This window comes from Bidens hawaiensis, unplaced genomic scaffold (genome assembly GCF_021521415.1).
Source record: "Bidens hawaiensis isolate Kalapana, Puna unplaced genomic scaffold, B.hawaiensis_p1.1 tig00004617_1, whole genome shotgun sequence".
Taxonomy (NCBI): Eukaryota; Viridiplantae; Streptophyta; class Magnoliopsida; order Asterales; family Asteraceae; genus Bidens; species Bidens hawaiensis.
Window position 1 is genome coordinate 134,674 of NW_027491281.1, and position 16,654 is coordinate 151,327.

General features: G+C 33.6%; 1 protein-coding gene across 1 annotated transcript; it reads right to left on the reverse strand.

Moving 5' to 3' along the window:
* Nucleotides 1-1,655: 1,655 nt before the first annotated feature.
* Nucleotides 1,656-3,528, reverse strand: LOC143627185 (uncharacterized). Its single transcript, XM_077097066.1, has 2 exons — nucleotides 3,437-3,528; nucleotides 1,656-2,395 (listed from the first exon to the last, which is right to left on the reverse strand). The coding sequence occupies exon 2, from the start codon at nucleotides 2,381-2,383 to the stop codon at nucleotides 1,778-1,780; it is 606 nt and encodes a 201-aa protein (XP_076953181.1). The 5' UTR covers nucleotides 2,384-2,395; nucleotides 3,437-3,528; the 3' UTR covers nucleotides 1,656-1,777.
* Between the last annotated feature and the right edge of the window lie 13,126 nt (nucleotides 3,529-16,654).

Genomic DNA, 16,654 nt, shown 5'->3' on the forward strand with positions numbered 1-16,654 from the left:
CTTGTCGATACGTGAACGGTCTTCGGATATTGCACGTATTGCCAAGAATAGTGATGATCGTCTCCTTATATGAATATTAAATGATAACTTATAAATAGAGTTCCCTCTACGGATAATATATAGAGTGTTCCTTTGATGGAAAGCCTAGTGTTCCTTTAATGGAAAGCCCAATGTTCCTTTGATGGAAAACATAGTGTTCCTTTAATGGAAAGCATATAGGATTTTCCTTCTATGTAGAATATATATATATATATAGAGTGTCCTTCTATGGAGATTTAAATAGTAGGGGTGATAGTAATAGTTCTTTTAATAGATACTATGTGACATTCCTCTTATGGATATTTATATAAGGTTAAGATGTGTATGTATGTAAGATATGTGTATGTATTGTATGTCGCCTGATTAACTAGAACTCACTCAGCGTAGCTGACTTTTAGTATGCACGCAGGTGAATATGTTTAATGAGCTAGCATGAGGAGGGCACATGGCATGGATTGAATGACTGGTATCAGAAGATAGAAGAAGTGATGTTTTAAATAAGGTGTTTTATGTTATGGTTTTAAAAGAAATATTAAATGTTTTGTAATGAATAATTGATGTTTTATATTCCGCAAAAGGTTTTAATAAACTCTGATTTGTAGAGCTGTGTTTATGAGTAAATCCGACGCTAAAGTAGGGCTACCGGGAACGGGACCTTACAATAGATCGATTGTTTATTGTTAAATTATGTTTTCCGTTTATTTCTAATAGCAACCGTAATCGAACAACTAAATCACGCCCGATTGAAAGCGATTATGGTTCAAGTGAGTTAGACTTTTCTTTTGTATTATTTTATCAAGTTATGTTGATTTATTATTTGATTATTTGCTTACGAGCAAAGAATAACATGTTATTTTAATTTAAGCATTGTAGTTTTTAAAGTTTTTTTGTTTTGTTTTCTAGGATACTCAAAACCCGATTAACCCAACCCGAATTATCCGAACCCGAAAAACCCGTGAGAGATTCGGGTTGGGTTTCGGGTCAAGATTTAAAACTTTGAAACCCGAAAAACCCGAAAAACGAACCCGAAGAACACCCCTACCCGCCTTGGTTCTAGATATAGGACACCTACTTTTTTTAGGTTTCCCATATTAAAAACCATGGCGCGTATCAATCATTGCTCTAAAGTTCATTTTCTCTATTCTTGGCTTCCTTTGGTTAGCAGAACTAACTTTTGGAAGCCTATTTACTACATACATTCCGTCATCTTATGTGGGATGATTTGAGTTTGATCTCCACTAGATTTAGCTGTATCATGTTTAGCAAGACATTCACAAATAGAGTAATGGTCAAAGACTGTCGTTAGAACATTCGGTGTGTGCGTTCATGTTCTTGGGCATGACGAACAATCAAAAGATTTATTCAAATGGGATTTTGCCAGAAATCTTAAAGCAGAGGTCGTTTAAACATGTCATGTCGCATGTTCAAAACTGCTGTCAAAGAAGAAAGCTAATGCTCAAAACCAAATAGGATATCAAACCTAAAGACTTTTTTAAAAATACACTAATAATATTTGGAGTTCTGCTCATACATATGAAACTTGGATCAAAACATTATGATTAGAAGTAAGTTCAGCTGATAATGTACTGATATGCAGAAATGAATGACACGAAATGGTTAATATTAATCTTTGATGGCTTCAAACAAAGTATCAAGATTACTCATAGTCCATCCAAAACTCTATAGGTAACAAACAATATGTGTTCATGTCACTAATAACAGTTTTGCACAATTACATTTACCAAACACAGTGAATAGCATGGATCAACTTTCTCCGAGGCCCAACCGCATCAGCACCCATATCTTTCAGTTTCTTCATCGTCAAATTCACCAACTGCGTCTTTCCAACACGCTTGCACCTAAAAAGCTTCACAAACTGCCCCAACCCAATAGCCACCAGCCACTTGTTCAATCCACCCGCGCTCTGAAGCTTTCTCTCAAGATTCAAAGCCCTCATCTTTGGATTCTCCAACAAGTGAATCCCGCAATGTTTTCCTGCTTTTGAAGCATTGCAAATTCCAACTGGTTTACCGTAATTCGGGTTTCTTGGTTTGGGCATGTCATTCAACTTTGGTGGGCTGGCAACTGTTGTGACGGGTTTTGGGGTGGTCAACGGCACGGCGACAGGTGGACATGGTTCCAGCTGTGGAGGTGTAACATGAGCAACTTCTTTGGTGGCTATTGACGGTATTGTGCATTGTTCAGTTATGGGTAAAGACGGGATCAAGATTGTAACTTTTTGTTTCTTGACGACAACCCAACCGTCTTGTACACACTCCTCGATTTCAGGGTCATTTTGGGTACAGCTTTTTTTAGAAGGTTGCTTAGGCTTTGACTTCATCATTTACTTGATAACCTGCTTCATACATATACCATAAATCAATAAGAAAAAAATTCACCTAAGAGTCGGTAAAACTCATGCTAAATACAAATGAATTACTAAAAACACATTGTTAATATTGCAAATGTAAGAGTTTAAGGAATTATGAAAATTGTATTACATCATGATTTTAACCTGTTAATATAAACCATTAAAGAGCTAATGGTCAAACAATGCAAGAGATATCCTATTAGTATCAAGTCACGAAATGAAAAACGATAGCAAAACTTCACACGCAGACTTTACAAAACATGAATTGCAAAATTCCAGAATAAACAATGAAGATTCTGAAATCGTTAAAGAACGATAAACACGATATAGAAGAAGAAAAGCAGAAAGAGAATTTTATTATCTCAGAATGAAAAAATTACCATGAAAAACAAACAACCTATATATATACTCAAACATATACGGCGTATATGTAAGATATACGCTCACAGATTCCTACTATAACTCCAGATTAAATATCGAAACTCTCGTATCCAAAACATAATCATTCAATAGTCAATACATTTAACAATTCAGTTGTACTCAGAATGCGTAAATTCGATATGATGGCTAAAACGCTAATTAACTATCACTCCTATTTGACACAAGACGATAAACTCTTAATCATCAATGTCGAACCCGACGCTGTGAAGTGCAAAACCAGTGGCTATTTTGACAGCCACCGGCATCGTTCAATCAATAAATTAACTTTTTCTTAAACCCATCAATGATTACATAAACCCTAACATTTTTTTTACCTTTTAAGTTGTTTTCAATCACTGGTAGTTATTATAAACTTTATAAAAAAACAGATCAATTTGCAGTAAAAAAAGACCCCTAATCTTATTAATGATTAATAATAAAAATGGTAAATTAATGTGTCCTGATGTTTTAAACGATCACTACAGCAATCTGTGTTAGTATAACTGTATAAGTGAAGCAATCGAGCTAATTACAGTCTTTGTTGCATTCGTGCAATGGGATTAGTGTTGTAGACATACATACATACATACATACATACATACCTACCTAGATTACACACGAAGCTGAAATTGATCGGAGAAGATGAAACCGGTTAAAGGGTTTTGATTGATTGATTGATTGCAGCCCCTGGAATTGAAACCCCCTTGCTAGCTCCTAACTATTGAGCCGATCTATAATTTGTCAATTTTGATTCATAAAATCACTTGTCATTTCTCAATTAATGTTCTTTTTTTTTTTTATTATTATTATTATTATTATTATTATTATATTTTACCACTTTTTGGAGTAAAGGTGAATACCCAAATTTGATTTTATGTTGTTTTTTTGAATTATGGTTATGAAGGATTTGAACCATGTCGTTGTCATTTTGAATCATGAGTTAATCTGGTTTTTTCGTCCCACTGTATGTTGCTGGTGACACAATAACTGTCAAGTGTCAACTGACGGTATGATTTTTCGAGGTAGCGCACAAGCCAAACTCTAAAAATCAGTGTGGGTCCGGTTAAGACAACATAGTATGGTAAGAGTAAAACAACGGAGCTCTCCAAACTTGAAGAGTGCGGTGACCTAACACCCAAGAAATAACTGTTTCAAAAGAAAAGGTTAATAAAAATAAAAAATTAACGACTGAATCTTTAGGTCCAAATAAACAAGTATAAAACCATGTTGCAACTAACTGGAACGACGGTCCTCTCTGACGACTGTTAACCTCTGACTATTCAGCTTTTCTTGTTTTCATGCACACCCATGAGTTATGCTTTATCTTTAACGGGTCAAACAAGATAATACTATAGATTAAAAAAAATAAAATAAAATGGCTTCTTACATAGAAGACGTTACGATCTTTTTTCCCGTCATCATGTAATGGAGAAGCCACGCATTTCGCAACAGTTGTTTGTCTAAACAAGTCAAAGCAACCTTAACACAATCATGTTGAAATTTTAAGTAACAAGGGCTACTAGTGTTAGTAAAGTGAATGAAAGTGATAACTTTTAGAAATCATGAGGATGAAAATTGCTAAAAAAACTTTTTTTTGGACGGAGATGACAAAAGTGAGTGTACCATAGGCATAGGGAAAAAAAACAATGTACTCTACTTATTTAAAAAAAATATTTTTGTCATTTCATACTAACTTAAAAGACTAGAACTAACAATGTTAATAATTTAGACTGAAATGACAAGAATACGAATTACGAGGATAAAAGTGAGCGAATCATAGGAATGTAAATGACTGTTTTTCATCTAAGGTGGTTTAGTCAATTTATAGAAAGATAATCAAAAATCTAATGTCACTAAAAATGAAATATTGCTTAACATAAAAGTTGATTCTCTGTAACTAATGACAATTAAAGACGGAAATTATATTTTAGGACGAAAAAAATGTAGTTTATCTTATTTGTTCTTCAACTAAAAGAACATAATTCATCTTATTTAGTTCCTCTTTTAGTTGTTTCAGTCTTAATAACAACCAAACATATATAAGAAACATTTGTATATGATAAACATTTATATTTAAAAGTAGTTTACACTGATTCTTTCTAAAAGTATAATAATCACATTAAGAATACAACAAATCATTAGTAACTAAAATTAAACCAAACAACAAAACTGAATAATAATCTCTCCATAATCCATCATTTTGTTGGAGATAGTCAAGTGCCCGCTCTATGCAGCGGAGTAAGTGCGTAAATCCGATGACGGTGCGTTCGTAACTCGAAATTGGACGTGTAACACGTGCAAAGCCAGTACGTATGTAACTGACAGTTGAACATGCATAACCGACATCATGTGTGTAACTCACGCTGATTACTTGTGCGTTATGTGGTGTTGGGCACTTACCAAGGTTGGGTAATGCTCGTTACGTGGTGTTGGACACGTGTTTATCGGGTATGGTACGTGTAAACAATGTCCTCACAGAACTGATGCCTAAATGTATAACAATTTCAAATAAATCGATTTTTAAACCAACCCGTTTCGACCCGAAACCCTTCTGGACCGGGCATCGTTTTAACTCAAAACCCGTTTCGACCCGATACCCTTTTGACATGAACCCTTTCGACCTGAACTCATCCCCACTCGAACCAAAGCAACCAGCTTTTGTATTGACATGTTCCGACTCTAATTCATTTTAACCCATGATTCGAACCGCCCGACCTGACCCATTTTCGTTACAAACCGGTAATCACGTAAATGTTAATTTTTATGAATTAATAAACTCTAACAATATCATACTCAAATTAAAGAGAATAAAATGTTCGTTTTTATAGAATAATTTTCTTAAAATAATATTAACGTGTGAAAAAGTTATGAATGTTTAAACGTCGTGGATGTAGTTTGTTTTAAATAAGGGGTAGATGTGTAATTATTTTATAAATTAACAAAATTTTATTAAAGTTAGAGGACTAAAATTGAAACTATTATGTAAAAAACTAAAATATGCTATAAAGACAACATTACCCTTAAATTTTTTTAAATCTATGCATAGCATGTTGTACAATTAGCAACAAGTTAGGTTGTGACATTCGTCAAATTTGAGTATCGAGTTATATTTGTTTTGTAAACTTTTAATTTGTAGAACCGACTCAACATTTTTGTTTCCTTATTTAATTATTATATAATATTATTATATATCCCGATCTCCAATAAATCGATGTTTGTCATATTATAGAGTCGTTAAGAAAAACACAAGGGGTTTAAAATAACTTTCGTAAACTCGTTATAAGCTTTGGAAACCTTTAAACTCGTATTACACCATGACTTAAACTTGGAGGGCCATTTATGTAAATATACATTACATATATAAACACATAAACAAACCCTAACACACATATTAAACCCTAGCCTCCATCTCTTTCTCTCTTTTCTATCCGACAGCCGCCGCCTCTGCCGGCGTGGCTTTCCGGCGGACTTCCGACGCAACACCTCCGGTCAACACCTTCCACTACATCACCCCGTCTCCCCTTCTCCTTCTCCGGCCACCACCCTCACTTTTCGTTAACCCTCACCCTTGGCCGTTCTTTTCCTCCTTCGGCTTTCCGGCGCGTCTCCGGCAGCCGGCCGTCGTGGCCCCTGGTGTATCGGCTAACTCTGCCTCTCTCACTCAGCTCTCCCTCTCTCCCCGTCTCTTTCTCTCGCCGTCCCTCTCTATCTCCGTCTACCTCTCTCCCTGTTCTCTCTCCGTCTCTATCTCTCTCTCTCTCCCGCACCCTCACTCTCTCTGTCTATCTCTCTCTCTTCCTCCGTCTCTCTCTCTCTCTCACTCTCTCTCCGGCAACCTTTTATCTCCGACGAACCTTGCTCGGCTCTGGCAAATATTCTCGGTCAAACATCATACGGAAGGTAAGGAGATCTAGAGTTTAACCGTCTTTATGTCTAACTCATAAACGGTAAATCGAACTTGTTATTCATAACCGGTTGTAATGCAAATGGATCATCATTAGTATATAAATCATTATAAAACTTATTATTATTATTATTAAGATGGTTCTTATTATTATTATTATTAACAAAATAATACTTATTATTATTATTGTTATTATTATTGTTTAACAAAATAATTATTATTATCATTATTTTCATAATAATAGATTATTTATTATTATAATTATTATTATCTTTATTATTATGATTATTAAGGAATATTATTAAAATCTAGTATTATTAACATTATCTACTTGTTTTGTTAAACCGAAACCCATGTCGGGCCTAGTTGTCATTTAACGTTGTCGCCACTCGAGTTATATTTTTATCACTAATATTACTATTATTAAAATGTTAAGTATTAGTTATTATTAATTTGGACATATAATTATAATAATAATTATTATTATTATTAAAACTTATAAATCTATTAATAACACATTCAACTACAAAAGTAATAATTATTATATTTATTATTACTATTACTACTATTAGTTTTAACAACAATTCTCAATTTGTAGTATTACTATGTATTATCATCTTGATCTTTTATAAATAAATATATATATATATATAACATGTTATAAAATTACTATTATCATTTCTATCTTTATCATTAATAATATTATTATAAACTTTATTATCAAATCATTTTATAAAAACCAAACCCTTGATTTAAAATCCGTCTTGTTTCTATTTAATATTGGTGTAGTTATTTAAAAGCCCAAATAAAATAATATTATTTTATTTTAAATTCTCAATTAAGTACGAGTCTCTAGTCGTTAACAAATTAACCGGTAACCCGTTTAACAACCGAAACATCTCATTCAATGTTTCAATGTAATTTCAACTAAAGTTCAAGTTAATTAATATATTTTATTTATTCGTTTTCAATTTGCTTTCAAGTCGGATTCGTTCGTTCGTTCACAAGCTCTTTATATGATCATTTATTATTTCCCGATTCGTCAATCGAGGTGAGTACATTTCATCCCCCGTTTTCACTTTTATCTTTTGGGGATAACATGCATACTTATTCAAAACAAGAATGATTTATTATACACTTTTCTCAAACCACAAACTTTAGGGTATATGATACTTGGAATACTTGCTCTTTTGTGTGTTATATGCCTCATATGCTTTACGTGTGCGAGTGTTTATTTTTATGTTGTTGTTGAGCCTCATTAAGTATGATCATACGCTCCCCTAACTACTTAGCCTTGTGCTAGTAGAATAGGGCCTCATTATCCGAGTATGTCGGTTGTTACCGAGTAGAAAGGATCCTCATTTACATATGTTTTATATGCCACGATTGAGGCTTTTATTTATAGTCTCATATACGTTTGTGGATTTCGCTCATATTATATATACTCAAACTATGAAATTGCTCACCAACATACGTGTTGACAAAATATTATTTTATGCATTGTTACAGGTTTGACTTTTATCGACTTGAGGACTTGACGGAAAACGTTGCCAAGACTATTAGGATATTAGTAAAACGAACAATATATTTGTTTGCTTGTGTTCAAGTTGTTTGTATGAACAAGATGTGTTGTTTATTGATTTGTGAAATAAATGAGTTGATTAAATATTTTCACTTTAATAGTGTCTTGTGTTTTGGGCAATCGGTTGCACCCCGGCGTGTTCCGTCTTTGGTCGGGGTGTGACAGATTGGTATCAGAGCCACAAGACTATAGGATAGGTGGTTAGATGTAACGACCTAGTATAGTCTTTACTTTAGGGTCCTTATACGTGTTGCCTTTACGTGTTTACCCTACTTGATTGTTCTATACACTTGTTTATTTATATACTTATTTATTTCATTAAATCGTATTTATACACAAATACTCGAAACATACTACGGTATCCTTACCTTACTTTTGTTTAATTTTATTTATACACATAAACACACTTTATAGTACTCCAAAGTATCATGGCCTTAAAAGGCAAAAACATTAGTTTTTATTGTGTGTTTTGGATCACGAGTTTAACTTGGATCCCGTTGTTTCAAATCTCCTTAAAGATTGTCTCTTATGAGATGACCAATTTAAGTTGTCGAATGCGAGCGTTCCGCCCGCCATCCTAGTTTTCGGTGTTAAAACAATAGAACTACGGTGATTTCGTGGACTAGTGTTTTGACATGACGTTGTATTCTGATTTATTGTTTTTGTTACAATCGTTATTTGAGTCGAAGACATGAAAAAGACGCGGTGGTACGTGCACATGTTTAGACTCCAACATGGTATTTTTGTATTAAAGGTTTTTAGTGTCGGAATATCAAGTCATGGTGGTTCATGCACGATTTCTCCGCCTTTAAATCTTAAAACATTATTATTACGTTTCAAGAATTTAAACCATTTTTTTCATTTATTTTGTTATAAATTCTTATCACAAGTTTTCATTTATAAATGTTATATTTTTTTATTGTGAATAATTCTTTTAGATCTTGATTTTATATGGTAAAATTTTACACCAACTTTCTCATTTTGATTTCACAAGGATTTTTATTGCAAATTTCGTTCATTAAAATCTCTTCGTTACAAAAATAAATAAATAAATAAATGTATATATAGAGTTTGATATATTCATAATGATTTTTAATATGCCATTTATTTTCATTAAGATTGTTTACAAAAAAATAAAAAAAATCTTATACGGATTTCATCATATTAAGATATTTAGTAGGTTTTATAATAAATTCCACCTCAACTTTTCAAGTGAATTTCCTATTGTATAAGCTTTAAATCATCTTTAAAGTCCCTGTACAAAATTTTATAAAATTTTATTCTTATAACTATTCCGTTTATTTTGGACGATCACTTTAAAATTTTAATTATTTAAACCTCTTACGACATTTTTAATTATACTACATTATATAATACACATGGCAGAAAATTTTCGCTACCCAAATTTATTTTCATAACAACTTTCATCTTGCAATCTTTGGTTCATTATAAATTTTCGCAAATAAAAAATTTACATCATACGATTTTACGCGTTCTAAAATTACTATGATAGTTTTGCCATGATGTTTCAAGGATGTCACAAACTTATAGCTTGTAATATTCTTGAAACCCTCATGCAAAACTTCATAGAAATTCTACTTAAAAAAAAAACAAAAATCGTTTACTTGTGACTTCTCGATTTACAATGCCGGTCATTCTAACTTACCATGATATATTCGTTACACGATATTAAATTATGAACTTGGTAAAAAAAATATATATTCTTTTGACAACTTTATATTCCCAAAAACGACATTCATCATTTAATATTGAGACCTTATAACAAATTTTAACATTTAATTTACGTATTTTAAATTTCTTCATAAGCAAAAATAAATAAATAAATAAATTTTAATCTTTATAAAAAAAATAAATAAAAAAATTGTGTGATTCACACGCGCGGATCTAAAAAAATTCTATTTATATAATATATATTTATACATATATTAACTTGTAACTTTAATTATCAAAATTTTCATGGATGTTTCAAACATTAGTTATAAATTATGATATTTTCAAATTAATATTTATTACTAGTAAAAAATCTCCCTATACACAACCACAAGTTCCCAAACACCCGTATCCCACCTCAAACTATCGTCTTAAATCAAACCACCCTCCCACTTCAAAAGTTTCCCGAGCACTCAAACCTTTCCTCAATATGAACGAAACCTAACACATCAATGTTATATCCTCACCTACCCAAGCCCCATGCAAAATCCAAGATGTACAACATTAACCCAACAAAAGGCCTTAAATACCAACACTCCCACGCCACGAAAACCTATCAAACTCACTATTCTAATACTTCAAAGACACCGATAAACACACTCACAAATGCCTTGAACATATACAAACCAAAGTTTATCCAACTATGACTCAAAACCCTTCAACCCACGCTACGTCGAGTCACAAACCATATCGCCACACCGTTCCCATCCAACATGGAATTTGATATCAAATAGCAACCTAAACGCTCTTTACAAAATACATGTATAACCAAACCTCCACCCAAACTAGCCAAGATCAAATTATCCAACCCATCAACTTAACCCGAACTCAAATAAGCCAAACCTCACCTATTAGCCCAACCACCACTCACACAAATCATCCAAGCCTAACCCACTCAAAAGACCTAAACTCAACAAACCCCATCGATTCAACTCAAGAAAACTCAACTACTCAAGCCGACCTAATCACTCCCACTTACTACTAAATTTTCAACTCATTCACCGTACGAAGCCTAAGACCCCTCCCTACGCATGCAAGCTTCGTTTTTCCCTGAATTTTTTTTATATATATGTATACCTACATACAACTAGTGTATTTATAACTACCTTAAGTATTCAAATAATTGCTTTTTAAATTATAAACTTTTACAAAAAGGGGATGATTTACGTATTATTATACTCACATTTTATAAATCACCTTTGAAAAATAGATATTGTCAAGGCAATAAAATTCTATTATGAGGATTTGTTTTCAAAGAGATTATTAAACGATTATATGTATGATTTCAAAATTTTAAATATTGTCACCTAAAGTGATAAGTCTCTTAAGAACTTTATAAATACGAGGTTTTATTTTGAATGTTGAATACAGGATTTATTTAGTAATAAATTACAACTTTCCTCATATTGCATAAACTCAATGACCATAGCTTCGCAAATCTTTTGGGACGCATTTATAAATATTTTATATTGTTACACAAATTTTTGCTCAATAACGATTTACGCAAACTATTACTTCTTATTATCGCAAGCATTATTTTATAAATATTTTTCATCACAACCGCTTTATGTATACAAATCCCTTTAACAAATTGGGCTTACAAGATTTACTCTTGTTAATGATCAGAACGTTTCTCTAACTACGCGTTACCGCGATATATTGATATAATTATATTAATTTTCTTGGAAACGATTGAACGACTTTACTTAAGACCTCATTTGCAATTTTATTCTATTATACGCTACGCGATTTACATATTTCGACATTAATTCGAGTCTCACTATTATTTCTATTTTTTCTTTTCATTTGATGAGATGTTTCGATGACAATATTATGCACACGATATTTCATTTTGTGTTTCGATTATTCATGACCGAATTCAAGTTATTCAACAACAATTTGTGTAATACTTTCAAAGCCTCAATTTCGTTTCAAATTTTGTTTATCTTTTAAACGATATTTTCATGACCATGTTATTTATAATTTGAGCGTTTATGTAAACACGATTCTATGTATTATTCTGCATCATGTCATCTAATCTATTAAGCGGCCTATGTGTGGTTGTCCGCAAGTTTTGGCGCTATTGGAAACCGTTATTATGATGACGATTATATAAATGGTTTCACAATAGTGGCCATATTCACGTTTTATCACATTTCATCGATTGTTTTGGTTGTTAATCAATACTATTTTATTTATATTGATGCACGTATGCGTCACCCCAAAGAAACTCACCTCATTCTTGTGTTGTCACATTTCATGTAATCTTATCCTCAAATACTTATAACCTCAAGTTTGTTCACGTGTGAAACTCGTCGCACGATGTCATTATTGAAATTGTAACGTTGTTTACCTCGACCTCATGTACTCACTTTTATGGTCCTCATTTACACCTATCGGATTTCCCATTTTCACTGTTTGGATTATCGTTTCCTTTATTGGATTTCTCATTTCCTTCTATCAGAGTTCTCATTATTAAAATTCAACAGATTTATGCACGTTTCACGTGTTTAAGATTTTAAAAAAAAATAATAATATATAAATACGTCTTTATAAACCACACAATGGGACGAACCATGTGGACCATACGACGATCTAAATAATTATGGATGCGCACTTAATTATCGAAATCCCCGTATGGAAGCCATAGTAAGTACACTTGTGTGCGATAACTCAAACCCGAAGATGATGACAGAAAAACGATAAAAATGCGAAATCATGATAAGGGCATGGTGGATACGCCGCTGGTACATCATATATATAAGTGCCTTTATTATGTTTATCATTTGTAGCGTTTTTTTTTCTTTTCAAATCATGCAAGGATTTGACGTTATTCTTTGCTTAAAAAAAATTCATGCAACTGTTTTATCAAGAGCAACGTTCTTTGGTAATTACCTTTTCTTTGAGTTTATTTTAATTTCGGGACGAAATTTCCAAAAAGTTGAGGATACTATGACATTCGTCAAATTTGAGTCTCGAGTTACATTTGTTTTGTAAACTTTAAATTTGTAGAACCGACTCAACATTTTTGTTTCCTTATTTAATTATTATATAATATTATTATATATCCCGATCTCCAATAAATCGATGTTTGTCATATTATAGAGTCGTTAAGAAAAACACAAGGGGTTTAAAATAACTTTCGTAAACTCGTTATAAGCTTTGGAAACCTTTAAACTCGTATTACACCATGACTTAAACTTGGAGGGCCATTTATGTAAATATACATTACATATATAAACACATAAACAAACCCTAACACACATATTAAACCCTAGCCTCCATCTCTTTCTCTCTTTTCTATCCGACAGCCGCCGCCTCTGCCGGCGTGGCTTTCCGGCGGACTTTCGACGCAACACCTCCGGTCAACACCTTCCACTACATCACCCCGTCTCCCCTTCTCCTTCTCCGGCCACCACCCTCACTTTTCGTTAACCCTCACCCTTGGCCGTTCTTTTCCTCCTTCGGCTTTCCGGCGCGTCTCCGGCAGCCGGCCGTCGTGGCCCCTGGTGTATCGGCTAACTCTGCCTCTCTCACTCAGCTCTCCCTCTCTCCCCGTCTCTTTCTCTCGCCGTCCCTCTCTATCTCCGTCTACCTCTCTCCCTGTTCTCTCTCCGTCTCTATCTTTTTTTAAATTTGATTAAAAAAAGGTTTTAAAAATATAAAGCTATAAAAACCGGGTTTCGTGAGACTTAGAGGTTCGGTTTTAAGAAAATAACATTTATTACTTAATATTTATAAGTAATGAAATACAAAACCGGGTTCTAGGGGACTCGAAGGCTCGGTTTTGCCAAAGTTATATTTATAAAATTTATTAAGTAATAATAATAAACCAAAAATCAAGAAAAATGGTTAGTATAAAAAAATAAACAAAAACGGGTCCATGGGGGCTCGAACCCGCGCCCTGGACTGTTTCAGAGTTTTAAACGGACATACACCAGCCATCGGGCTGTGCTTTAGAATTCGAATTTCGTATAATTGATCCATGTTTGTTACAACTGATTTGGGGTTAATGTTACTGGGTTATAAACGAATTGTAAACATGAATTAATTACCTGAGGCAGTAGCGGATTAAGGGTTATCGACACCTTAGGGTTACGGCTCAACCTTGATTATCGAATAGGATATTAACGAACTTGTATGTTGCAATTAGGTTAGGGTTATGATTCGCGCTGGTTTAGGGAGTGTGTGTGCACGATTAATTGAATTACAGGCATGTTTATATAGTGTTTTGGAGAGGAGGTCAGTCGCGGTTCGTTTTGGTATATTAGCTGTCAATTCCTTAACGTTTACCATGAATAGAGTGTCGGTAGAATCGAATTAAGGTAAGGAATAATATGGGCATGATCAATTACGCATAATTAGTCCGAAAATTATGGTCCAAGATAGGGGGGGGGGGTTGCGTCGACGGACGGGAGAGGGAGTAAGAAGGGAAAAAATTATTATTTTTTGTTTAATTGCTAATTGAACCTTTATTTTTGAGATTGGATGCAATAATGAATTAAAGTTGGTTAAAGGTTGTTTTTGTACACGTCTTATAGTTATGATCAAATATATAAATAGGAATATAAACAGATACCGAACTTTATTGCTAAAATACCCAAACCCGAACCCTGGTCGGGTAATGATTACAAAACCGAAAGGGAACTAAAAACCCGAAATGTTACAGCAGGGATGTAAATAAACCGAATCGAAACCAATAGCGTCTTTTTCAAGTTCGTCCATTAAGTTTTACTGGACAAGCGAACGGTTCACGAACATCTAACTGAACCAAATTTGTTCTATGTGTTCGTTCATTAAGAAAATGAACTTGTTTATAACGGTTCATGAACATAAATGATCGAACATGAAGAATGATTTATTTGATTTGGCTACATGAGAATAATCAGTGTCAAACAATTCGACTCAATTACCAAGTTTGTGTTTGTATTTTTTTAAACATTCATATTCATATGTTAATTTACATATAAATTAATCACATAATTGAATATATTTTTGTTTTATAGTTAATAGTTTAGCTAAATGTAAGGCCCCGAACCCGGTAGCCCTACTTTCGCGTCGGATTTACTCATAAACACAGTTCTTACAGATCAGAGTTCATTAAAAACTTTCGCGGAATATAAAAACTTTCATGAAACGTTACAGCAATCCAAAACTTGCCTTAATTAAACATTCTTGTCTTTCAAAATAAACGTAAATTACATTAAAACATTTTGAGTCTTCAGATGCCAGTCTCCTACTCGCCCACCATGTGCCCGCTCAAGCTAGCTGTCTCATTCTACTCACCTGCGTGCATACTAAAAGTCAGCTACGCTGAGTGAGTTCTAGTTAATCAAGCAACTAATCATACAACCACTACATACAATATATACGTATCCGAAGACACATAGTCCACAGTCTAACATGCCACTGCTTAACCACTTAATTACCCATATAGCTTAGCCTCTTAATTACCCCTACAGCTTAGCCACTTATGCCACTTTATGCCACTTGATGCCACTTTAATAACGAATATCGTTATGCCACTTTGCCACTTTAATAACGAAGACACGTATAGGCTTACCCTACCACGTACTATCGTCATGCCACTAACACTCTTACTAGACTCTGCCACTTCTATCACAATCTACCCCTGCTTGTCTACAACACACTTTATATCAATACAATATTTACATAATAAGAAGGTCACATCATAGAATACATACACACTAACAACCACTTGACAATCACTATCCTTGGCGATACGTGCAATATCCGAAGATCGTTCACGTACCGACAAGCATTACATAATAGCTACTCGTATAACATCTATACACTTACCACTTAAGGTAAGTGTATTCACACTTTCACATCTAACCTGCTTACCTTACCACTTAGCCTCTTATTTACACCTACCACCTTGCCACTTTGCCACTTTAATAACGTATAACGTTATGCCACTTTGCCACTTTAATAACGTAAAACGTTATGCCACTTTGCCACTTTAATAACGTAAAACGTTATGCCACTTTGCCACTTTAATAACGTATAACGTTATGCCACTTTGCCACTTTAATAACGTATAACGTTATGCCACTTTGCCACTTTAATAACGTAAAACGTTATGCCACTTTGCCACTTTAATAACGTATAACGTTATGCCACTTTGCCACTTTAATAACGTATAACGTTATGCCACTTTGCCACTTTAATAACGTAAAACGTTATGCCACTTTGCCACTTTAATAACGTATAACGTTATGCCACTTTAATAACGTATAACGTTATGCCACTTTGCCACTTTAATAACGTAAAACGTTATGCCACTTTGCCACTTTAATAACGAAGGCACGTATAGGCTTACCCTACCACGTACTATCGTTATACCACTAACACTCTTACTAGACTCTTGCCACTTCTAACACGCTCTACCTCTACTTGTCTGCAACACGCTTCATATCATTTACATAATAAGCAAGTCACATCAACAATCATACACACATAATAACGATGGCACGTACAGGCTTTCCCTATCACGCGCTCACGTTATGCCACTAACACCCTTACTAGACTCTTGCCACTTTTAACACACTCTACCACTACTTGCCTATATCACACTTCATATCAG